Source organism: Chroicocephalus ridibundus, chromosome 2, assembly GCF_963924245.1.
Source record: "Chroicocephalus ridibundus chromosome 2, bChrRid1.1, whole genome shotgun sequence".
In the NCBI taxonomy this organism is placed as follows: domain Eukaryota; kingdom Metazoa; phylum Chordata; class Aves; order Charadriiformes; family Laridae; genus Chroicocephalus; species Chroicocephalus ridibundus.
Genome location: NC_086285.1, coordinates 115,177,522 through 115,204,000, shown reverse-complemented (window position 1 = coordinate 115,204,000; position 26,479 = coordinate 115,177,522). Strand labels below are relative to the sequence as shown.

Genomic DNA, 26,479 nt, shown 5'->3' with positions numbered 1-26,479 from the left:
ACGTGGTGACCTCCTCTGTGCGAACAAGGAAAACACCCGTAAAAGTTAAAAGGTATATGGCAACAAGTAACTAGCACACACAAGGGGAAGTTTCTCCCCCACCATGTTGCAGCTTCTGCAATTATTCTTGCAACACAAACAAGTGTAAATGATTAACTGGTTGTCAGGAATACTTTACTCGCCGCAGTGAGCACTCTCTTCCCACAAATTCCCCCAGCTCAGTCTCTGAATTGCTGAATTCCAGCCTACTGACAACACACTTTCTCATTCTTTCCTCATGAATTACCCAGTTTACACAAAAATATGCCCAATCCCAGAAAAAAACCAAACAACATTACTTGCACCGATAGTCATTACTTGTAAGTTCGAGTGTATGCAAGCTTCCAAGATTCACTTTTGTACTGAGAACCCCATTTCTGGGGGAGGGATTTGACCGTCACAAATATGTCATAATTTAAAATGCATAAGCAAATATGTGCATAATTTAACGCCCGTAATATGTGCATACGCAAACATATACAAATTCATGAGGAAGCAAACATTCCGTGTGGTTGCAAGTGCAGAGCAGCTGGCGACCACACACCACGGCGCTTCGCCATCTACCAAGAATCAGTCAGAGGTCCTGAACTCACACAGTCATTCTGGTAAGGAGCACATTTTTATCTGCAAATGAAATAAAAATCTACATACTATGACACTTCCCACATCTTTTCTCAAAGAGTTTGAGCTGGTCAAGATACAAAGGGCTGAATAATTCTAGAAGCTAATAATTGCATTTCAGGCCAGAAAGTTTCCAAATAGGAAGAACATATTTTTTGACCAAATCTTGATTAGAGGATGAAAAAAACAGCAGAAGGTTTATTTTTCCCAAGGAAGATAAATGGACGAAGCCATTCCAAAGGACTTTAACTTCATTTCACTTCTACACATTTGTATTTCACATTTTCAGAGGATTTGCTTTTGTGTTGTTTACATTTCTCCACAGTTTCTCTCCACAGGGAAAAGAAGATGAGGGAGAAAGGTGACAGAGGAGAAAAGAAACCCCAAATTTCTTCAAATCTACCGTTTCTCAACTGAAGTTCCCAGCAGAAAGCTAAGCGGGGGGCATCCAGGAAGAAGAATAGGATGGAGAATCTTTCCTGGAGCATCAACTGGCAGAGAATCAGCAAGTTTTTCTCTGGTTTATTGAAGTACATCTTACAGACGACATGTATAACTTGCAGGACGAGAGCTTTTAAAAGCATAACATGACTTAACCGCTGGCATTTAGGCCCCTCCATCCTTTGCTGTGCTTGCTGAAAATGGCACTGGCAGATCCAGAAAAATCAACATTTTGTTTATCTGAAAGTTCAGAGCACTGAGAGTGATGTTCTAGGCATTACACAAAACATTTTCAAGAAAGTCACTTCTGCTACTGAACAAAAGCTTTGCTGAAATTACGGTACAACGTTGTACACAAAAGACAGTGGTAAGATATACAAAATGACAAAGCAAAAACCAAATACCCTACTCCCCTCTCCCACAGAGACAGAAAAAAGCTTAAAGATAGAAGAACTGGAGTCATCCGGTCTTTTTACTCCAACTATTTTATGTTTCTTAGGGAAAAATCTTGGGTTTGGCACATGCAGAGTACTGTAAATCAACATTTATAAGGACACATGTATCCCTTGGATGGACATAATACTCTCAAGCAGTTTGTAAGCAGTTCGCCAGCACGGGTAGGAGATACTGAACAAGATCTTTCTGCCAGGCTTTCAGGTGGCAAAGAAAACAAGGGCAAGGAAATAAAAGTTTCGAAGTAAAACACATTCATTTTTTGGTTGTCAAAAGGAAATGCCATTTAATCTTTTACGAACTTAATTGTAGCTACTAATGAAACTTCATTTGGAAAAGTCCCAGGTCACAGTTCCAAATACAATCTACTGAGTAAACAATTTAGCCAGACGTGAGAAGAACTAAGAGCTAGGCAATTTCAGAAAGCTATAGTTGAATAAAATCTGCATTAAAAAGACTTTCTTCCCCCCATATGAATATACTTCATATAAAGAGATCCTTTTCCTGAAAGCTGCATGCTGATACAAGCTCTCCAAATGTTCCATTTCCTTATTGACATTTTTATGTGTGAACCTGCATATACATCCCAGTAGGTGACCAACGTATTCTAATACTCTGAAATAAAACCTGCAATACTATTTGGCCTATCTCTGCTTGTTAATTTAGAACTCTATCCCATACTGCTCTGCACATGTAAACAAACATCACACAATAAAACTTACCGTAGACTAGAAAGTATTTTGACATACAGTGATGACTGATTGTTTTCTTTTTTCCCTCCATCAGGGCAGTACTATAATTTATCAGCTTATTGTAAGGTATTGAAACGTATTACCATTCCTGAAAATAACCTTTTCTGACCCCTATCTCCCAAGTATTTAATACAAACATTTAGATAAACGTGTAACACTGTCTATGCTATAGTTACACACCTACACCGAACGTCAATGACATTGTATAACATGACACAGTTTTTATCAGGGGCAACCTTCTTTAATGCTGTTTGAGCTTGCAATCCTAAAAAGCCAGCACTAATCTAAAAACACCCCAGGGACTGCTAAATCCCAGTAAGAAGATTGGTGACTTAGTGCCGATGCCAGCATCCAACCAAATTAGGGTTTTTGCCTTCTACCTCAGCAGCAGAGAGATCAGACCAGCACGGACATCACACGAGCTTGCACACAAAAGCTACCCAGTTTGCACGCCCGGGAATAAAGCGGGCACTTCGCACACGGCAATGCAAAGCAGCAAGAGGAGGCACCTGAGAAATAATAAATACTCTGGAGCACGTCTTTATACGTGTCACGGCTGCACGTGTGCAATGGCTACAGAAATACCTGTCAAACGTGATGATTATCCAATGCTCGGGCATCCCAAGTGCATCAACGGAATTCATACTGTAAAAATTGAGATCTTACAAGTACTACTCTCTGATAAAGGTAAAAAAAGAGTGGATACTATTTCTCAAATAGCAGAGAATCTCAATCTCAACATATTGATTGGTCTCACATATTTGCTAAATCCTGACATAAGATAAACAACCGTATTCCGTGTTTTTGGAGGCTTTTCAACAGAGAAAGCACCCCCTTTGCTCAGCTTTCTTGAGAATGGAGATTGTCTGGGCTTGGATCTCACTAGACGTACGGCTGATCCGCTGGCTTAATGCCTCCTGACTGCCCGACCGCCTCCTGCAAGATGCTCTGCGGTAACTCAAGCGGGTCTCCTGGGATTCAGTACAGCAGTTGAAGCTTTCCAGTGGGGGTTATAAATATAAATATTTTTCCTTATTCTGTCTATACTTGGATGAGCTCAGCAAACACTCATCTCTCCTCTGTTAACTGCTAACTATGCCCAAGCCTAGCACCAACACAGCAAGGGGAACTAACGCTACGTGTACCATAAATAGTTACTGGCATATATCAGCAAAATCCAACCATAAACTTTTTGTTTATTTGCAGCTGAAAAAAGCTCTACTGATAACACAGTCCGATTTACAGAGTAATCTTGCCATATGAATTTAAAAGCCACAGAGCTCTCCCTGACCTACATTGCCAGGCTGGAGTGGAAAAAAAAAAAAAAACAACCCAAAACATCACACAGAAACCAGAGCAGAGAAAGATGCTCTAGAGACAGGAGAGGCAGCACGATGATCAGGCTTTTAGATCTGGGGTACTTTAGACAGAATCACACCATCAACGCTGGGGTTCTCAAGAAAAACAACGCACCCTATTCTCAAGTTACATCCAAGCTTTATCCACTTCAGAGCAAAACCATTTCTGCCAGAGCAAGATAAACCATGAGAGACAGACCTCGCTGCCTATCAAAGCTTTGCTTTACAAGCAGGTATTTCCTCACCACCCAGTCCCATCTCTGATATTTTGTTTACTGTATCAACAGACTAGGATAAGAAAACATAAAAGCAGCTCAGCAAACACCGCATGGGGCTCAGCTCGATAAAATCACCCATACGAGGTGTTAGGATTTTATACGACAGCTGATATTTTTAAGAGATGATAATAAAGTGAACTGGGGGCCTACAGGAAAGCTGGGGAGGGGCTGTTTGCAAGGCCATGTAGCGATAGGACAAGGGGCCATGGTTTAAAACTAGAGCAGGAGAAGTTTAGATTAGACATTAGCAAGAAGTTCTTTACCATGAGGGTGGTGAGACACTGGCACAGGTTGCCCAGAGAGGTGGTGGAGGCCCCATCCCTGGAGGCATTCAAGGCCAGGCTTGATGAGGCTCTGAGCAACCTGATCTAGTTGAAGATGTCCCTGCTTACTGCAGGGGGGTTGGACTAGATGACCTTTAGAGGTCCCTTCCAACCCAACACATTCTATGACTCTATGACTTATTTAGTTTTGGTCTGGAAACAGCAACTCTGAATGTTAATGTAGGGACAGCACCTATAAAATTGGAACAACTAGCAACAGAGTTGGAGGTGAATTTAAATGGCTGGTGCAGGTAACAGGTGCTCGAGTAACACAGAAACGGGGAATGAAAGGAGGAGGGAGGCTTGGCAGATGAGTGACCGGGCAGCGACATGAAGATCAGCAACTTCTCTGGGAGGATGGGCAGGGGGCAGAGCGGGGAATGGACGCATGGTCCAGAAATAGCAGGAGGTTTTAAAATCTGACCATCCGTTCGGAGAAGGGAAAAGGGTAAGCAAAGCCCTTCATCCACTGTTTGTGACTGATATTCCAGTAGCGCTTTAAAATGCTTGCGCAGGTTGGGTGCCGGCTGCACCAGGCACCCCAGTAAGAAGCAGCAGGCGCTCTGGGGTGAGGACCTGGAGAAGACAAACATGGAGGGACTGACGCAGTCTCGCCCTGGTGAGGCTGTCAGCAAGGACAGTGACAAGGACAGGACCCCTGGAGCCAACAGACCTCTGTCTGCCCAGGGTAAAATGTGGGTAAAACATCACCCTCTCGTGGGCTCCTGCAAACAAGTTAACCAGCAATGAGCCTTCCAGAACCTGGGTTTCAGTGTGCATGACCAAAAAATTTTTAAAAACTTCGCCAGATGGAGAACAAGCTCCTGTTGCCTGGCTTGTGTCCAACTGGTGCACCAAGGGGAGGGAACCGGAGGCAACATTTCATGAGGGAGTTTTCAGCTAATCATTTATTCCCTAGAAAATGCGGTTTCAGGGCAGCTGAAAGTATTTGTCAATGTAGGTCGACCTCTCTCAATAGTTTTCACCATTATGAAAAACAGCTCATGCCTCCAAAGTATCAAAATGAAGATATTTGTTCGCTAAACCCATCATTTCACTGCCCAAAACATTTTCAGAAACTATTAACAAAAGGCAAGAGATAAGATGACTAGACGCAGAAAACAGATGTGGAGAGGACACGTACAAATCACTTTTTTGGTTGTTATTTTGAACTTTTGGCCTTTATTTTCATTGCGACCATGTCCTCTGCCGTGCCAAAAGGTGGAATTTAAAGCCCAACCCGCTGCTTACTTGGTGCGACGTCTGAAGGAGTGACTTGGGTTTAATTCGCGGTTCTCCTCCAGTCTCTGTAAAATACCTGCATATTAACTGGAGGAAATACAAGAGACCCCAGCTGTCTAATTGCTTAGGTGTGTTTTCCTTCCAAGGTTACAAGAGACCTTTTCCCTGATTACCAGGCAGCCCAGATGTTCCCAGCTGTGAGGAGCTGCGGGGGGGGCAGGGGAGGGGCTGAGCCTCTCCTGGCGAGGAGGAAATGCTCCAGCCCCACTAGTGCCACACCAGCATCCTCCCTCTGCCTTGTGGCACTTCCAAAATGCTTGGCTCAACCTGAAGTGACTTTTTTTTTTTTTTTTTTAACTTTAGATTTCTTTACCTTCAGTGAAAAACCTTTAAAAAAAGAAAATAAAAAACACTAAAAAGGTAGCCCTAACACGTTTATTTTGTTTCAATTACCAAACTGAAGCAAAAAGCCTTTTTCTGCTCAGCCTCTCAGTTGATTATTACGAGCTGACAGCATCGGTATCGATTTCCAGAACATTATGGTTCCTGAATTGACAAGTATTTTAACTCATAAAAAGCTGCACGCGGTGTTCGGAAAGAGAAAGCCAGAAGAGTTGTGTATTAACTCTATTCAGCTGGAACACATTCAGGCAATACTGAGACTCCTACTGACATGTGTCAGGTAACATAGATCTTAACTGAATCCCCTGGCTAATCTAAGTCATCCCTAATTAGCGGGTCTGGGGACAGAAAGCATTCTGTGTAATGACGACGATGCATCTCAACCCAGTCGCATTTACTGAAACACGTCCTGGGGAAGGAACAAAAACCTAAACCAAAGCTCTTCATATTAAATTAACTGAAATGTAAGCAACGAGTAGGTCAAAAGGAAAAGACTTATTAAAAAAAAATTCCCTCTTGCATTCCGTAATCAGTTTCACATGTAAAGCCATTTGCAAGAGACTGTGTGGAATCCATTAAACAATTAAAACGCGCAGGGGGTAACTGAAACTGTATCCTTCAGAACGCAGAGTGCATCTTATTACAGAGGTTTCCTTCCTGACCTTAAAGCCTACCTCAAAATGGATGAGAAATTCAACATTATTAAACTTCCCGTGCAAAAGCAGCGGGCAGGTCCATGCCGAGACAGCTCCTGGGGAAGGGCTAGCTGGGACACTGCGTGGGGAGGGGGCAAGGGGGCCAGGCATTCCCCTGCAAAATGGAATACTCCATCCTATTTGAGAATCCATATATTTCATTTCCATTTGATCTCCAAAAAGGAGTTTCAGCACATACTTGTGCAGGGCTGAAAGGGACCTGTTCACTCCAGCCTGCCTCTGTCCATATTATAAACCCTGGTTTCAAATGTGTGGAAATAAAACTTCCCACCATTTCAACTCAACCATGCCACCTGAGGACGCAGGGAAACCCATCCGGAAAATGGGGTCTTCCATCAGGGAGGAAGCCACCAGAGGTTCATCACAAAGGCACAGCAGCGGCTACAGGACACACAACTACTGCCCAGGTCCCGGCGGCAGCACGACTGAGAAAACTGGATGAAAAAAACCACCAAACACAGTGCTTTTTCACCGCTCCCCTCCTACCTCAGCTGACCCCCACCCACCAAGAAGAGGGGATACCAGTGATGCTTTCTGAGACGTCGGCTTTCCATGTGCTCTGCAGCCCATCTGAATCCTTCGGCAACTCACTCCGTTTGATGTAGGGCTGCAGAGATGCCACAGACAGGCTGCCATGGAAACATTTGTTTTCATTTACTGGTGTCCTGCACGATAAGAAAGTCTGAGCGGTAGAGGAACGAAGAAAGAGCATAAATTACCAATGGCCTCAGACAGCTGAGCCTTTGAAAATGAAATCTAATTATTTTACCACTTATTCAGACAGATTATGTTATAGCTTTCTGATCTCACTTTGCGATTAATAACTTGTATATGTTTAGAGCAGAAATGATGAAGGCAAATTCCAACCTGTTTTAGGAAGACACTTCAAATTAGGCTACATGTAAGGGAGAGGATGACAGCTGGTTCCACTTGCATCTTTTAATTAAAATGCAGTAGTCTAGATAATAGAAAATTGAGTTGGGGCAGAGAGAAAAGAGGAGGGAAATAAATCCTAGAAACAGCATAATTGTACTACATCACTTGAAAACCCGTACTTAAAGTGGGAAGAGCCCAGAAATAAGTTATTTCTGCTTGTTTTCTTGTATCAGGAAAAACCTGAACTAGAGCATTTATTGTCTTTTTTAATGATATCTTTTTTAACAAATCGATTTGAAATCTTGCATCTGGTTTTATCTTTGGTTCTTCAAACCAACAAATGCAAAGTACGGATCTAGCTTGCTTAACAGAGAAGTCTTCAGCATCCTCCTTGCAGTGCAATTTTAGCCCCAGCTGTGGACTTGTCCCTTTTGACAAAGAGCCCTTCTGATCGTGATGCTGGCTGGGAGAGGGCCAACAACGAGCCGAAGGAGAACCGCTTCCAGCAGGGGTGGAAATCACCGCTTGGCCTCCCTCTGAGCAGACTGCGTTGACTTCTGTGACTGAGAGCCCATTATAAACCTCCAGCTTCTTCACGACGTGGGAGAACCACTTGGTGACCCTGAGGCTGTTTTTCTTTGATAGAGCACCAGGGACAATGTCAGCGTACAGCAAATACTTCTGCTCCAAAAGCCAACAGCTGTCCCCAGACAGGCAAAACACCATTAGGTGGTCATCCCACCTCTGAAAGGAAGCACCCTTCTTAAATAAGGCCACCGCTACCATCTGTAGGCTCCCAGACAAGAGTGGCAGTGAGGGTACAGGTGGTAACGCTTCTGGTTTATGGTTTTGGAGGAGGATGAATGAACAGGTTGGGTTACCTACTTAACCTGGTTTTGGCTTGTAATGTCTTACTGCATGAAAGACTTTCTGGGTCAGGACAGATACAGCATGCAGGCAGTAACACTGCAGGGCCTAAGAGAAAGCTTTTATCTGGCGTTTGCTTAAGATCCTTTCACCGAAAGGATACTACATTAGATGAACCACTGTTAACCTCATCTTTGAAGTTACCTCTGCGACATTTTCCCCTGTAGATGTATCTCATACAATATGAAAAAGTCTTGGTGTCACAAATGCAAAGTACTGGACGTGAGAGAGACTGAAAAATACAGCAGAAGGCAGTAAAGATGCTCAGCATCAAATATGGAATAAGGAAGAGGGGCTTCTGAAACACAGGACACCAAGGGGATAATGGATTAACCAAACCTGCCTCAGAAGCATCTCAATCTGTGAGTACATGCGATTTCGGCTGTCAGGTCATTAACTGGATGAACACATAATTGATAAGCTGTAGGTTGCGCTCTACTTGAGAGCAATAAGCTCCTTTAAATGATATTAATATTTAATGTATATAAAAGCATTTGTCATTCGCAAAACACTCTATAGAGTAACTGATGGATTCTATAATGATCCCCAACTCCCAGACTAGGGAATGCAATTCTGGAGGGATAAATATCTGGCCCACATCCAAATCAAGCAAGATTCACTGACAGAGCTACTATTCTAGCTCAAAATTAGGTTTCCAAGTGTCTCTTCCTTCTAGATTACACTGCTTTGTAGCCTTCCGTGGGCAGAGGCATGACACATAGACAGAGATGGAAGACGGAGCTGGCAGCATGGGCTGACATTTCTGACTCACATCCACCGATTGTCACATCCCTACCCTGGGCCATCATCCACATCGAAAGATGTAGTTAAATGGGTTAAACACAAGGAAATATTAAATATTTGATTGCCGTGCGTTGCCTGTCCCTATTCTCTTTCTTTTAAGGAATTCATCTCAGGGAATTTAATGACCTCCATAATTTGTTAGGTCTTTCATTATACTTCCCCCTCCCCCCCAGTTTAAAGGGATACAGTAAATTCACTTGTAGGTGATCCTTAAAATATAGTAGCATTTTCCTGAAATGTGAGATTATTTCTCACACTGCAGCACTGAGTTTCTGTGAAACAGCCACAGAATTTTTGTTATTAAGCAAAATTCCTGTAGGAGAACTTCACCTTCAGCCTCCTACAAGAGACCGAGATGTCTCTTGAGACAGAACCTCCGTCTCCCTGCCCTACTAACTCCCTTTATACACACTTTTTCTCCCTGGGAGAAAAAGCACAGTGAAAGTCACATCATTTCGTTTGGCTGGACACAGCATCCTTTGCTGTAGCTGAACTTTAGGCACATGGAAAGTGGAATCCCCTGGGGATCTAACAAGCATTCCCAGTGGCCAGAGTGGGCTGTGCCTGAGAGGTACCTGCAGTTGCATCCTCAATACACACAATAGGCTGACAATACCACCTAGGAAGGATTCAAAGTCTGGATTGTCCACTGAAGGTATGTAAACACATGCAACACTCCAGTTGCACTTCTTTCCTGAAATATTTGTGCCTTCTAAACTATTCCCTGAAATATTTGTGCCTCCAAACTTCTGTTTCAATGCACCCAATGGTCTGCTCATCATCGTAGCTTTGTCATTTGAGGATTCAAGCTTTTAGAAGCTCTATTCTCATTGATATTACATTCTGCCTAGGAAGTCTAACCATCTTAGAAATAGATAAAGTGATTATTGATGACAGCCAATACAACTTCAAAATATTTCAGCAGTGTAAGTACAAAAAACACATACAAAATTTATATTGGACATTATTCAAGAGCTATCCAGAACTTGCAAAGCAGAGAAATCTGACAAGGAATAAAACGTGATGGCTTCTATACGCTAGCATTTTGACACTTCAACTCAAACATTGAGTCCAAGTTGAGTGTAAAAGTAAAACTTCCTAAAAGAAAGTATTATTCACAGCATTTTTTTTGCATAAGTGGAAGTCTAACACAACAAATCCCCCTTTCTGTTCCATCTCATATTCTCATAAAGCTCAGCCTGTTAGACAAGATTTCCATAGAAATCCTACTTGGTAAAATTTTCTTGATTGGACTGTATTCCAAAAAGTGAGTCACATTTTACAATCAAATGGCAAAAGCTGAAACAAGTTTGACTCTTTCCATCAAAGCCAGTACAGTCGTTCTTACAGCTTAATGGTTCGCACGCTACTCTTGACAGACAAAACTGGGACCGCGGGTCAAGAAATGGCAATTTAATAGTCACAACGTATGTGGCCAGACAGCTATTGCTAGTCTGAAGGAAACAACATGGGACTTGGCCAGTGAAACTAAATGATACTCGACAGCACGACTGTTAAGGTGCTGTAAGAGCAATAAAATCACAGCTCCTGTGTTAGTACAGAAAAATTTGGCACAAACCGTAAAGATGCGGTTAAATAAAAAGTTCCTCCTCACCTGCCACCCTCCAAAGCGCTTAAAAGAAGAGCAGCTGGAGGATGCAAGGGCTGCGCAATCTGATTGTAAAGCTATCAGGATTTGGCTCTCAGTCAGATACTCCTTTCCTCCACCCTCTCTTCTTCTTCGTGTTCCTGCGGGTTCCCCTTTCAAGCCTGTAGACTATCCTGTCTCTACCTTTAAGCTCTTCCATCCTCCCCAGCTGGCTTTTCTTCTCTGCCATACCCTGTGGTTGCCTGGAGGAGGATTGGCTTTGCTGAGCCCTCAAACACACATCCTTCCCCCTCCCAGACGCTCCTTGTGGCCTCCTGACCTACAGCAGGCTCAGGGTGGGCTGGTCCACTGCCCAAAGACCACTTCAGTGACAGGTGAGGGTGAATGGAGAAATGGGTCCACTCTGAGCTGCTGAATTTGCTCATGTCCACTATGAGATGCTGAATTCGCTCACGCTCTGCTTCTCCATGGCCTTCTGGAGTTGAAGGCAAGGCATCCTCTCAGCACAGGTTTGCTCACAGGCACAGCCTGGTTCCTAAGTGACAGTGCAGCAAAAAACATCCCTCCCAAAAGTAGGCTTCTGGCAAAATCCCAGCCGGGAAGGCAAGTTTCCTTACAGAAAACCACCAGCAACTTTCTGCCAGTAACATTCAGACACAGTTATGATTCACAGACATGATGGAGAAGCACATAAAACTCACCACTCTCATCGCTATTTGCACCCATGCCTCCCCTGGGTGTCTCTCATGCCCCCGCTAATCTCACGATGGTCAGAATTACTGTTTGGACAGTGATTCAACATGAGTCTGGACTCAGCAGAGTACCAAGGAAAAGAGAAGCCCTATGGAACCAAATCCTTCTTTGTTTATGGGCTTTGCTGCCCATAATTCATTTTCTGCATTCTGTTGTGGCATGCGCCAATATGAAATTAATCCAAAGTCTCTGGCTGTTCCAGGGCCTGCTCACGATCTCTCCTCCAGCTCAAATCTGTGCAACGTCTTCAACCACCAGAGAAAACAACGGAAGCATATCTGTGCTTGGCACCGGCAAAATATCAGGCCATTCATTCTTTTGCTTAAATTAGGAATCTCGTTTCAAATATTTTCCTCTAGACAGGACACAAAAAAGAAGACAAAAGGTAATTTACCTCTACTTCACATGCATATTCCGATCCATCCAGGAGTGTCACTTTGCACTGCATATTTTTCGGTTTCTTCACGATCTTTAGAGGAGACTTGGAAAGTTTGCTAGATGATGATTTTTGAGAGAGCTTGTCGTCCTCTAGCTGCTGGTATTCCAGCTGTTTTGCACTCGCAGCAGCAAACTCCTGTTCTTTGTCTGTGGCCTATAAAGAGAAAGAAGGATACGTTTTGAAGTGAGATAAATCAATCACGCAATGCAGTGCACTATGCACCCTGTACCCAAGCATTTAAGTGAGCCTAGTGTGGGGCTTGGATGAGAAAGCCCCTGATGCAGGACAGAGTCTTCTTTCTCTATTGAAAAGATTTCCCATATTCCCCATATTCCTCCCAGTCCTCCTTTCTCACCTCAAAATGTACATCCAAAATGCCCCACGAAGGAGTGGCATGCATGAAAATACTTTAGGCTTCTACTTTTTCCATAGGTACAAAATCCCACTTGGACTTCTTGGACCTGTTCTTTTGGTCTGATAGGAATGCTGAATAATTGGTAAACACTGTGGTGAACATATATTCCCAGGGTTTCTTGATATTACTTTTAAGTCCTGTACCCATTAAATACTATGATGCTTCCACGGTGTCATACAGAATAGGAAAAGACCATCCGGTTTGCACTAATTTCACTCTCAGTGCCAAAACAGTCCCCTGAATGAGGGGATGGTTCCCCCCCCATGACAGTGTGAATTCACAGGGGGATGCTGACGTGCCTGGGAGAGCGAAAGCCTCCCCAGGCGCCTGAGCAAAGGGTTAAACAAACAGGATGGAAGTGAGGGGTTAAACGACTTTTATGTGCAGCCGGCCGGCTAATGGATGATAACTGCAGGATGAGAGGCTGAATTTTGCTCTCCACAGATGCCCGATAAGTCCCTCAAGCTGGCAAGAAGTACGTGCTACTTGAAAGACAAATATACTGCAGGGAAAAGGGGAGAGAAGAAACAACAGTGGTTACTTTGGCTGGGGTTTATCTGAGGGTCAGACCATCTGAAGAGTTGCCGCGATGCAGCACAGCCCGTGGTCCTCTCCAAGGCACTAGATGAAAGCCAGAACGACTCTACAGCATTTCACCCTTCCTAGCAACAGCACTATGCCGCAGTCATTACCTTTCTCATCAGTTATGCCCCTGATAGTCTCCAAACAAAACCTCAACAGGAGTGCAGTAATACCTAAGCTGAAGCTTAAATGAAATTTAAAAAAAAAAATAATTAAAAAAAATAATAAATCTTTCCGTTATCTCACTACAAGGAAAAAAAAAAAAAAAAACAACTGTTTTGGCTCCGAATGATTTCAGTGTAATACGCAACAAGCATTGCTGGAAATATATTGTAAATTAATCCTCCAAGTCTGCTTCCATTCACTGTATATAATAAACCTCCATGAGAATGGAGCAAATCCGTCCAAAAGCTTTAATCTGCTTTGAGACCAGGACAACCTTGCATCGTATAAGCAGCAACAACAGCGTAGCACTAAATCACAGGGAACTTTCCCTGAGGGATTTCATACAAACAAGCCATAAACTTCCGCTCCACCTTCAGGTGAATGGGGGAAAGAGGAATTTGGAATTGGCTCTTCTACCAACAGTGCCAGCTCCCATCAAAGCCCCAGCAAACTGCAAAGAGGTGAGGTAAGACCCACACTCCTCCTTTCCCTGCGAGAGAGGACATGTCGAAGGTCTCCCGGGCTTCCCTGGGTGGGGAGACTAGAAGGAAGTGGGACCAGAGAGATAAAAAAGCAACACAAAAGCTGCTTTCAAAATCCACCTCATTCCCTGAGCCATGGATGTTCTTCCCCAGGGGCAGCCCTGTGCCAACCGGCTCTTCCCCCATCTAGCTCCAGCACTGGAGGACTTTCTCCTTCCAGCACTTGGACACCAGCTCTGCGTCTGGACGTCAAGGTCCTCTCATACCTCGAAGGCTGGCGGGAGATGAAGGGCACAATGTATGGCAGCGGATTAGCTGTTCGCTGAGCATTTAACGCTCACAGCAGCTGTGAGGAAGGGGGAGAGTCCTCCCAGGCTCAGAGCAAGGCTTGAGGCCAGCTATCCCTCTACCGCAACCCCGGCCAGCTGGCAAGTGGTCCAACCTACTGTACCAAGAGGAAAACAAGCCTGAAGATGTCTCCTGTTAGAGCGTCTGTGAAGAGCTGCACTGCTGCTGATGGGCAGAGGGGCTCTTTGATGATTTCCATATGTTTTGTTAAAGAAATCTGCCATGGGAGGTGCACATGTGTTGGTGCAAAAGTCATTCCAGGGCTGGAAAAAATATAGTCATACCCAGTGGCTCATTAGTTCTCTCATGTGAGAGTTAACACTCCACCCCCACAAAAAACAACCAACAAAAAACCCCAAATGCATGGAATTAATCTTTTTCAAGAAAATCAGAAAGCTGCTTGAGAGAAAACCCCACAACAACAAGGGCACCCAGCAGCCACGTACATTTGAGAACCATCTTCAGCCTGCAAACAATTTCTGTGAATCCTAATGGACTGGTGACTGTTTTCCTTCATGAAGACACTTGGTATCTCAAGACTACAGCAGACATTTGCTTATTTGTAAACATCTTTTTTAAATAAAGTACTGAGGTTATTTTGTTTGTTAAGGTTCCTGTCTACATTAAGATCAGGGGAATGTGTCTAGGTTAAAGTCATACAAAGAATTTTCTCTCATTTGTCTGGAGAACAAAACATGCCAAGAACTATTAAAGAAGATCCTCCAAACTATGCTGACATGTTCAGGCACTGAGGTGCTTTCAGACTGTATTAAGCCTTTTCTTCCTAAAGGAACCTGACATCATGGTATCTTGGGGAAAAAAAAAAAAAGCGTCCAGTGAAAAACCCATGTACTCAGTGAATTATTTTGAACTCTGCAAGCATACTTCCATTTTCTCCCAAATTCTTCCCCAAGACACCTCTGTGCTGTATTTCTGCAGTATTTTCAGTGTCATGGACTCAACTCTAATGGAGCACAAGGTGCTTCAGCGTTTGTAGTTTTTGAACATAAGCTGTCTCATCTCGATCTCTGTATTACTATACCTTACTAAGAGACAGTATGTTCAACCCCTTCCGAAGCTGGACCCCCTCTCAAAGGAAGCCTCTGAAGTCACAGGATTCAGCAGTAACAATCTTTGACGCTTCACAGCTGCTCACTGGGGTATGAAGTGATATTACCAAGCTTGCACAACTCATGAATCTCATCTACTTACAATAGTTGCTCAGAAATGTCAGCGCCCAACCCATGCGATGCCTTCGTGCTCATTTTCAACGAGCTAGGAGGGCAGGAAGATAGGAAGATTGCATTATTATACCTGATAGAAAGGACTGTGGTAACTGCTGATCTCAACACGAAGAAGCCTTTTCATCTTCATTAAAATGTTCTTTTTTATGTGTATAGAATGGCAACAAAAAGTCACTGTCATGGATCGGTAACTTAAATCTTTCTTCCCAAGGTTCTCTCATACGAGCAACAGCAAAACCCATCAACTTTCTCACTGTGATTACAGACAGCAAGAGAGAGAATGATCCCCATTACTCCTCCAGTGTTTGGCTTTCTTAATGACACCATTGCCCACAGCTCTGTCTTAGTGCTGCATTAAGTGGTTCTTTCCTGTGATACAGACACTCAAGCCACTACAAAATATACTGGGCAGATCACTGCAGCTGGATCTGGCAGCCATCTTGCAATAGGGACTTTTGGATTCAATCTAGTAATCTCAACGGAAAGGTCTCGCATATCCCTTCACTAACCCAGTTCTTCTATCAAGGCATCTATAGACACCGGCTCACAGGTGATCTTCTTTGGGAAAAGAAGGGATCACACAACACACGAGAGAATCTCAGGTCTCCAAACTCACAGCTCCGTAAACACAGATGCACAGGTTTGGTGCCTAAGGGATTTTTTTTTTCTGTTGTGGTTATTTTGGGGTTTGTTTTGTTTGGTTTAAGATGAAAAGAAACGTGGGGTGGAAAGATTACCGAAGATTTAAATTAACAGAAGAAGAATTAAATTAATAATATTTATGCCTAGGATTGTACTTTAAATTAATGACCAGTTTGTGCAGCACCTTTCTCTTTTGGAGAAACAGCCCTGCCTCTTTTCCCCAAACTAACTACATGCAATTTCTGATCTATTTCAGAGACCAAAATTGTCCTAACGCATACCTGGTGGATGTGGGAGCAAGAGCAGAGAGGTCTTTGGTGGGCACGGAATGAGCCTGATCAGGGTTTATCAATGGTAAAAATGGTTAGCAATCAAAAAAAAAAAAAAAAGCAGTTCTTCCAATGGTTGATCTTCAACAGCAACAAACATCAGAAATCCTGCCCTGCTATGCTATCTCTTGAGATATTAGAATTCAGACATGACACCTCTTTTAATTTGGTCCCAGAAACATTTGTCGTCCCAACCATTTAGGTAATGGATCCGTAAACCAGGAAGACACAAAGATATTTTGTTTTTATCTGAAGTTGCTTACACGCCCATTTTTTCCCCACCAACAGCAAGTTTGGGCTGTATCTCTGTGGGCAAAAGCTTAAAACCCAAGACCACAGCTAGCCCCAAACAGCTTCTACGGGAGCACTCACACTGATTTTAAGTAACACCTGACATCTGCTTGCTTCACCAGCAAAGTCTCCCAACTAGGTAAAATAACAGGACCCCAATTCAAGCAACCTGATTTTTTTAACGGATGGAGGAGAGGAGGAGTTAGACCGACTTATTCCACTCTTCAAAGGCGAATGTGATCAGATGGGGGTCACAGCCTTACAGAGCTAAGGGATGCAATTTGCAGGTACCTCATTAATTGTGTGTCACTTACCCATGAAGAACAATGCCTGTTAATCCTATTGACTGGAAATTATTAACGGGAAAAAGAAAGCCAGCTTCCGCAAATTTAATAAGTGCAACAATGAACCAAAAGGAAAAGCATGTGATATAGCTCTTCTGAAACCTATTACATGAAAAGTTAAAGTAATTCTAATGCAGTCATTTCAGAACCATGAGAAGCTTAAGGGACCACAGATTTTTCATGGCTCACACATCAGACAAGCAAGCATGAAATCAGTTTTCGGCAGGTGTCAAAGAAGAAATGAACTCTGAAAACATTTTCAGCGTCTTAAAAATTGGCACTGTTTGCTATCTAACACACGGAATCAAAGATGTTTCTTGCTTAGTTAATAAGACTGCCCTTATATTTAAGCACTGGAAGTAGCTTAACTAACAGTATATGGTTTTAAGAAAGGCTTTTCTGTAAAATACTTGTGCTATGCTTTGCATCAGATCGGGCCAGTGGCTGAACAAAGCAATTGAGGGTAGATTTAGATTGGATATTAGGAAGAAATTCTTTACTGTGAGGGTGGTGAGACACTGGAACAGGTTGCCCAGGGAAGTTGTGGATGCCCCATCCCTGGAAGTGTTCAAGGCCAGGCTGGATGGGGCTTTGAGCAGCCTGGTCTAGTGGGAGGTGTCCCTGCCCATGGCAGGGGGTTGGAACTAGGTGATCTTTAAGGTCCCTTCCAACCCAAACCATTCCATGATTCTATGAAAGAACAGAGCAGGGCATGAATTTCAAAATGTTACATGTGAGAACTATTTATATTATTTTTTTTTAAATGCGAAAGACCAACCAGTAAAGATCTACCACATCACACCAAACAGCCTCCCACGCGTATCTGAAAATCTATGTCCACTCCTAACACACCAGGCTCGTTATTTCCCAGAGGCAATACGTGGGCATGTAGCTAGCTGGATACAGTGGGCATGGGCTCCCTTACCTGCTCCTTTTTCACCGGCGTGCTGTGGGCTGCCACGGCCGAGAACTGCTCAAGCGCGTTCTGATGCTCGTCGCTCGGCTGCTGCTGCTGGTCCGGCGGCTGCTGGTCCTGCGGCTGGGTCTCGGCCGCCCCTTGCTGCGCGGGGCTCTCCTGCTGATCCTGCTCTTTATCCTTGGACTCAGAGTCCGATCCCGATTCTGTAGTCATGGTTGGTTATTCTGTAAAACAAGGTGACCTACTGAGTATGGTCTTGTAGCCATGAATTTGTCAGCTAGGCTTACAAAATGGGGAAACATCAGGCACAAAGCTTTAGTCTTAGTATGTCTGGCCTTTAAAACTCAAGTGGCTGTTACTGGCCCAAGGAGGATCCCTTGGAAAGCTTCCCTGGTACAAAAGACCAGGTGTAAATCCATCCATACTCTGAAGAAGACTGCGTTGCTACAAAATCTTATTCTACATTATAATATAAAGACACCATAGGAATTATGCTGAAGTTACGTACAGACATACAGTTCTACATAGTCCATAATTCATAAAACGAGAGTAACACATCGAGAAAAGCTCGTGTGATTGAGGGCCCTAAATTCAACACAATTCACCGCAGTTTGGGTTTCTAAACCTTGTGGAAACTTTTGGAAACATTATATCTTTTGTTCTTTACATTGAATTCAACAGGGCTTCAACTCCTCAACACCTGCACTCCCTTTTGGAAATGGACCCAAGCGCTTTTAATGTTTCCAGGCAACATATACACTAGAAACATCTGGAGTGGGCCCACCAACACCACTGCAAACGTACAACTGTTCTTAAGCACAGTTCTGTCCTTCCCGCTTGAATGCACCCACATTTCTGTCTTTTCTTTCTAAATGCTGGAGCATCCGAAAGAAGAGATAAATATGTCTATTAAGTCATTCTAAGTGTTAGATTTAAAATAAAGTGAATATGACTTTCCTTGGATGTGAAAAGGCTTTTTGAATTTAACTTAGTCCAATACTAAATCAAAATGAAAACATCAGCAATACTCAATCAAAATCTTAACTGTTTCAATTAAATAGTTTCATCGCAAATATGTGGTTGGCACCCAATTCTCATACTATATAGAAGCAAACCCCAACTTTAAAAAATACTGTGATTTTGTATCAAAACAACTATTTGAAAAAGCAGACTGTGCCAGTTCAGTAAATAGAGTCTGCTCTTACTGTTTGTTGCTTGTACACTCTTAGTCCTCATGGACTTATCCTTGAGTATTTTGCTTTTAAGCAACTCGAAAACAAAACATTCTGCTGCAATCTATCTCTGCTCATCATCAGGCCACGATTTCTTTATCCTGGTAACCATAGCTACTATGTAATCGTAAGTAGTTCCACAGAATATACATCTGCTAATTTATCTGCTAGGAAGTCACTGTCAACTCCTAGCGTACACTACAATGTTTACTAGTAGAAACAGGGTTATTAAACAGCACCAAAAAAAATGACAGGATTTTTTTTTTTTTAGTTAAATGTTTAATAAGTGACATTGCTTGACAGAAAACGTTTTAAATGAGGCCAATTACTATTTTCAAGCTCATTTATATATTGTGGATTTTCAAGGCTGAGCCCTGGAGTGAACACAGCAAAGTGCCCAGCACTCAGCACTCAGTTTTGGCACCATGTGTGGGGACGGGGGGCGCGTTCCTACCTCCTGCACGCCAAAACAGCACAACACAGAAGCAGAACTAGAAAGCACCTTTATGCTGATTTATGCTTCAAGCCACATTTTCAAAGTAGTGAAGTGTGACACACTTGTTTAGGAATACATCATAAATTTCTACACTCAGACTGGCACAGTTATATCAAAATTACTCTTTAAAATGCATCGCGTAAACAGTTGTCTTTGGCATCTGCAAAAAGCAATAATTAACTCATGTCTTTTAAAATGTGACCGTCAGGAAGGCGTTCATCTCATCAAGCTTCAGATGTCCACAGCTGGGATGGTCACTTTAAACGCAGAGGAGAAAACCAGACGTTTCAGAGCAATTCATCTGACCTATTTTAGATGCCTGCTTTAAGCTGAGATAAATCACATACTAGCACGACTTCGTCTGACTGGCTACGAAGGAAGCCTAAACAAGTTTCTCCGATGTAGATCAAACAAACCCATCCTCCATTTTCGATTCTATTAAGCCACTCTTTTTTGTATGCTTTAAAAATTAAATTGCAGAACAATGGTAATCTCTCAGAGTTTTGTTTTGCCCATCTGTCAGATCAACATGGAATAAACTATTCTTCATCGGATGCTATTATGGTTGCCTTGCTTTGAAAGCACTCAGGTCTCTACAAGCTTTGTAAGTTTTTCCACCCAATCTGAAACCATGTTTTGTACAAGTGTGTGAAGATATGAAATGCAAATTAATCAAATAATTAATTCAATTTTAAAAAATATGTGCTTCATTTTCTTTTCCAGAAACTGAGAATTACTAAGTAACAAAAACCTAACTTAGAGCTATAAAATAATTAATAAAACAACTCCAAACAGTATAGATGATCAATACAAAGTGTTACGTATGGAAGTTGTACAAAGTCTTCGGGATTTTTAAAATTTTTTTTCCTATCGATATGCGTTAGAGCAGTGTAACTAGAACACAACTATCGTACTTGCTGTTTGGAAACAGTCACCCCAAGTATCTTGTGGCATTAATCTACGTAGGACCAGATTGTTAGTTGAATCTCAAAAGCCTATCTTCCTTCGGCTGCCACCACTGCATCTCTGGAAGCTCATTTTTGCACCCTATATAGCTTCTTTCTTAATGAACGTTTGTAACCTGGCTGTTGGTGAGCATGGAAACACAGACATTTAAATTAGCCCCATAAAACACAACTTCATGTCGCATGAGACGAAAACAAGTTTTACTTTGCACCTCAAGGAACAACAAATGCAGTTCACAAGTTCTTCTGGGGCATTCCCGCACGAAGCAGAGCCCCACAATCCTGTGAGTTACTCTCTGGGATTGGTTTTCTCTCCAGTTACACATGAGTCCTCGCTTGCTCTAAGAGTGCTTTGTTAGAAAACTTCTTGTGCGTTATCAAATCTTTTAGCATAAGTGATTCCCTGGATACAATATTCCTGTCATTAGTCAGACAGCAGATGGATTTAATTAACCCAAGGTTACCCATTTCCAAATGTCTTCTTTATTTCCCTACGCATACTAATATGTTTAATAACAAATACTGAGAACAAAATACTATTGATTTCACGCTGTTATCTTAGAGACATAAATAGAAGCAAAGCAAACACACTTTGAGTCCAATTTCTTCCAAACTCCTCCGGTGACTGTATTGTTAAGATTTATCTCATTCCATCTAGTGCAAGTTGAAAATACCTAAATTACAAGGCAGGAAACAACATTCCTCTCAGTGCAAACCAATAGGTTTGTTTTACCTTCCTCAGCAAACAGCTGCTTATCCAAAAGAAATTTAAAAGCATTTCATTTTTTATAAATGGCACAACAATCCTTCTAGGAAGAGGTACTCACTTATTGGAAGAAATAACAGTAATCTTAAAGAATTTAACAACATAAATATTACTCTACCTTTGTTTGTATGCAGCAAACCTGACAGAACAGCCACTACTGTCTACACATTTGTCAAACACACATAATTGCTAAGAATTTCTTCTTATTATTTTATTAGTTTATTTACTATACCTCGCTATGTACCAAAACCATGACTTCTAATGTGAATTTCAGTACAGGAAGAAAGAAATCACTGAAGTTCCTTGAACTTTCTGTTGCCAGCAAAACCCCTGTATCAAATTCCCCTTTCCAGCAAACAGAAAACAAACTAATGAAAAGAAACCAAGAGCACTACCTTATACAAATGAGGTAATACTATGCGAGCCAGATGTGCTCTTGGATAGCTAAATTTTGGCTTACAACCCGATATTCAAAGACTCCAAAAAGATTAGCTGAGTCCAAACCTAACACAGATGCTGCTAATACTGGATAGTCTAAGGCTAAGGTCTATTTGGCTACAGAATTCATTCAGAATGAAAAATCAAGTGTTTTGATTAAAGGAAAAAAAAATATGCCAAGAACTAGCTTATTTTAATCTGTGTTGAAGAGTTAAAAATTAAATTAAAAATGTCTGTACTTTCACCAGTGTAAAGTTTTAAAATATAACTGAGAGTACTGCAAAAGAATAATTAAGGGACGATAAACATTAATATAGTGCCCAGGATTAAAGCTCACCTTCAAAAAACTACATGGCATATTTTAAATTAAGTTTTTATGAGGTCAAATCACAGAAGAGAAATCTTTTCACGCCCTTACACTATACAAAGTAAGGACATTACATACGGATTGCAAACCCTGCAAACCGCTTGCACAAAGCCTACGTCCTAAAACCTTCCAAGACGCCCAAGTCCTCGTTACCTACAGCTACCAACATCTTGCAACTTGGGAGATTATCCCTTCCGTTACCAATTACTTGCTATGGACTTAAGGAACATCATTTCCGTTTCTCCATATGGGAACCAAAACCGTGTTGCCCTCTACTAATAACTCTCTGAGCAGGCAAAGCCCAGGGTATGTCACCTGCTCCCCTCCAGCAAGTGACAGTCACAACCTACTGTATAGATCCATACATCCAACAAGTTATTTGACTCCTTGCCTCCCTTTCTCAGAGCACAGACCGCCTGGGCTGCATCTACTCAGCAACAAAATTCACAGCTAATTGACAGCAGAGTCCGCACTTTAATTAACCCAGCAGTCATTAACAAACCTTTATTTATATATAAATAAATGCTAGTGAAAATATCTGCTATATTAAGCAAACGGAAATCACATTACAGAAGAAATTGCAAATTAATTCCGAATAAATTGTGAGGTAATGACAAAACAAAACTGAACCAAGTACAATTAAATGAACTATACATAGCCACTAACTGTTTCCTGTAATGCACAGATTAATGATTTACATTTAAATGCTTCTTTGATCTAATTAATTCTCTTTGTGGAAAGTTCTCCTTTAATTACTGTAATTTCTGAAGATTGTTATAAATCACTGCAAAGGTCCAAATTTGGGAGTTACATAACAAAATAATGATTCCATACTTCAAAAGTAATGTTCTGCATAATGAGAGACATATTTATCCAATAACGATGAGATGCTGATGAGAAGAGCATATGGAGAACAATATTGCCGCTACGAGCAGTAACAGAAATGTCAATATATGTTTCAAGAAAAGAATACATGCCAGAACACTGACTTCTCAGCTTGAAATATAAACTGTTTTCATCAAACTGCTTGAGGACTCACCCCCCCATCTGTCGAACACGGCTGTGAGGCTCCAGCCCCGCAAGCATAACCCTTATCCTTTCACTCACAAATACACTGGCTATACTGAGAGTTTAGCATCGCACCTTAACCACATACATATAACATAAACACAAACACACTAGACTTCAGCACATGGAAAAAAACATTAAAAGAAAGTCAAAAAAGGAATGATGAGAGAGACATGAGAAAAACCAATGGAGAAAGGTGCTAAGCATCAGGATGAGCTGCTACCACGCCAGCACAGCACGGCCCAAGTTAAATGACTTAACAGATCTTAACAAGCCATGGGCCCAAGCATAGGTGTGGGAGAGAGACTTCAGGGAGGACAGATTGGTGTTAAAGGTTATCAGGAGTGGTCAACATGGATTCACCAAGGGGAAAACATGCTTGATAGCCTATGATGACATGACTGGCTGGGTAGATGAGGAGAGAGCAGTGGACGTTGTCTACCTCAACTTCAGTCAAGGCTTTTGACACTCTCTCCCATAACATCCTCATAGGGAAGCTTAGGAAGTGTGGGTTAGATGAGTGGACAGTGAGGTGGACTGACAACTGGCTGAATGGCAGAGCTCAGAGGGTTGTGATCAGCAGCGCAGAGTCCAGTTGGAGGCCAGTAATTACCACTGTTTCCCAGGGGTCAGTACTGGGTCCAGTCTTACTCAACATATTCAACAACGATGTGGATGAGGGGACAGAGTGTACCCTCAGCAAGTTTATTGATGTCACAAAACTGGGAAGGGTGGCTGACACACCAGAAGTCTGTGCTACCATTCAGCAAAACCTGGACAGGCTACAGAGTTGGGCAGAGGGGAACCTAATGAAGTCCAACAAAGGCAAGTGTAGGGTCCTGCACCTGGGGAGGAATAACCCCATGCACCAGTACAGATTAGGGGCTGACCTGCTGCAAAGCAGCTCTGTAGAGAGAGACCTGGGAGTCCTGGTGGACAACAAGTTGACCATGAGCCAGCAATGTGCCCTTGTGGCCAAGAAGGCCAATGGTCTCCTGCAGTGCATTAAAAAGAGCATGGCCAGCAGGTTGAGGGAGGTCATCCTCCCCCTCTACTCTGCCCTGGTGAGGCCACATCTGGAGTACTGTTTCTAGTTCTGGGCTTCCCAGTTCCAGAAGGACAGGGAACTACTGGAAAGAGTCTGGCAGAGGGCTATAAAGATGATCAAGGGGCCGGAGCACCTCTCTTATGAGGAAAGGCTGAGAGATCTGGCTCTGTTTAGGCTGGAGAAGAGAAAACTGAGAGGGGATCTCATCAATGCTTTTAAATATCTAAAGGGCAGGTGTCATGAGGATGGGGCCAGGCTCTTTTCAGTGGTGCCCAGTGGAGAGGACAAGGGGCAACGGACACAAACTGGAACACAGGAAATTCCATCTGAACATGAGGAAAAACTTCTGTACTTTGAGGGTGGCAGAGCACTGGAAGAGGCTGCCCAGAGAGGTGGTGGAGTCTCCTTCTCTGGAGATATTCAAAACCCGCCTGGATGCGTTCCTGTGCAACCTGCTCTAGGTGAACCTACTTTAGTGGGGAGGTTGGACTAGATGATCTCCAGAGGTCCCTTCCAACCCCTACCATTCTGTGATTCTTTGTTAATAAGCAATAATAAAAAAAGGCTGGTTGGAGGTATTGAAAAACTTAGCATGAGTTAAAATATCTGTTTGGCTTCCTAGCAAGGCGCACAATACTGATGTCTTTAGAGTTTCTTGATGAAGGTGAAAGAGGAAAAATGGAGGCAACGTCTGAGGAAGGAATCATGTAATCCAGAGGAGATGGAGGAGACACCCCATTCAGAAGGGACAAAAAGGCCATTTCAGACTTGAATTACCCGTAAAGACCCAAAACTCCCCCACCCCAGGTACGCATGCATCTCTCTGGCATCACCACCAAAAGAAAACGTAGTTCTGGAGAGATTATCCTCTGCCTAGCATGCGTGGAGACAGGAACCCTCAAAAACTTTTAAATAACGGGGGTGGGGAGATATATATATCAAAAAGGGTTCGTACACCAAAGCAGCACCAAGGACACGACTCAGGGATGAACACAAAAGACCATCATCAACATAAAAGGAGAAATGAAGACTAAGATGCAAAGCGACTTACAATCAGCAAGAGACGTGGCAAACAATAAGAAAAGAGTCTATAAATACATTAGAAGGAAAACCAGGCCTGTTAGTGAACACAGGGAAGGCTGAATTATTCAGTGCCTCATTTCACAGCAGCTAGCTAGGACCAGATACTCAGGGCATCTTTCACCTGACGTGCAGGATGAGCAAGCACAGGCTGGATGGAGTAAGGGACGAACAGAGCAAACACATCAATAAACCAGGCGGTTTCAAGTCAACAGGAACCACTGGAAATGTCCCTACAGTGCTTGGTGACCTACCAGCAATCATCTCTCAGCCATTAACCACCTCCTCGCAGATGCCAGAGAGGCCAGGTAAGGTCTAAAAAAAAATTAAAAGACCCAACACAGCACCCGATCTTATAAAGGAAGGTGGGGAAGGAAAAGCCAGAAATTACAGCGTATTTTTAATACCAGAGAAGTTGCTGGAGTACACTGCTAAAGGATTTCTAATCCTGTAAAAATAGCAAGATTAGAAATAACCAAAACAAACAGTCAACATGAATGTATCAAAAACTCACATCAAACTAGTGTAATGCCTCTCTCACTCTCTGACAGGGCATCTGTCCAGGCTGATAAAAAGGAAGCAGTACAGACGACAGAGCCTATCTTTAGAAAGGCTTTTAAAACAGCCCCACATGACTTTTTCATGAGCGAACCACAGAAATAGTTTAAATGATTAAAAGGAAAAAAAAAAAAAAGGAAAAAAAAAAAGGCGTGCAAGTGATCAAAAAAACCCAAACCCTAGTCTGCGAACAGTTATCAGTAGCATGATGACAACCTGTGAGAACTTATTGATTTGAGGAATCACAGCCCTTCGAGCATCAGTGAAGGGAGAGTGCCCGATCTGTGCTCAGCATCACACGGGGGAGGCTGGGGCAGGCTCCTGGCATCCTCACCAGGCTTAAAGAAGAGAAAAGCAGTCTGACAGAAAACTATATATATATGCCAAATCTTACTACCTTCCTGTAAGGGTAACAGCAACAGGAGTGGGGACGTCAGTAGTGAAAAGTGAGGGGGCTGCCCATGGCTTAGGCAGCAGGAATGACGCAGCATGAGGGTCTGAAGTCACGCGTTAAGCAAGACAAATTTCAGGCTGCTCAGAGAGGTGGTGGAGTCTCCATCTCTGGAGACATTCAAAACCCACCTGGACGCGTTCCTGTGCAACCTGCTGTAGGTGACCCTGCTCTGGCAGGGGGGTTGGACTAGATGATCTCCAGAGGTCCCTTCCA

The 26,479-nt window shown here is 42.7% G+C and overlaps 1 protein-coding gene across 24 annotated transcripts in view; it reads right to left on the bottom strand.

Annotated features, from left to right (window-relative positions):
* EPB41L3 (erythrocyte membrane protein band 4.1 like 3) overlaps positions 1–26,479 on the bottom strand; it is a 150,527-nt gene that overhangs the window by 51,917 nt on the left and 72,131 nt on the right. For 23 of the 24 annotated variants that reach the window (XM_063326589.1, XM_063326594.1, XM_063326588.1 and 20 more), the window contains exons 2-3: positions 17,801–18,018; positions 11,989–12,186 (exon numbers count right to left, since the gene is read on the bottom strand). In XM_063326589.1, coding sequence (XP_063182659.1) covers positions 11,989–12,186; positions 17,801–18,007 — 405 coding nt within the window. In that variant the 5' untranslated portion in view covers positions 18,008–18,018. The remainder of the gene's footprint in view (positions 1–11,988; positions 12,187–17,800; positions 18,019–26,479) is intronic. The other variant, XM_063326595.1, reaches the window with a different exon arrangement.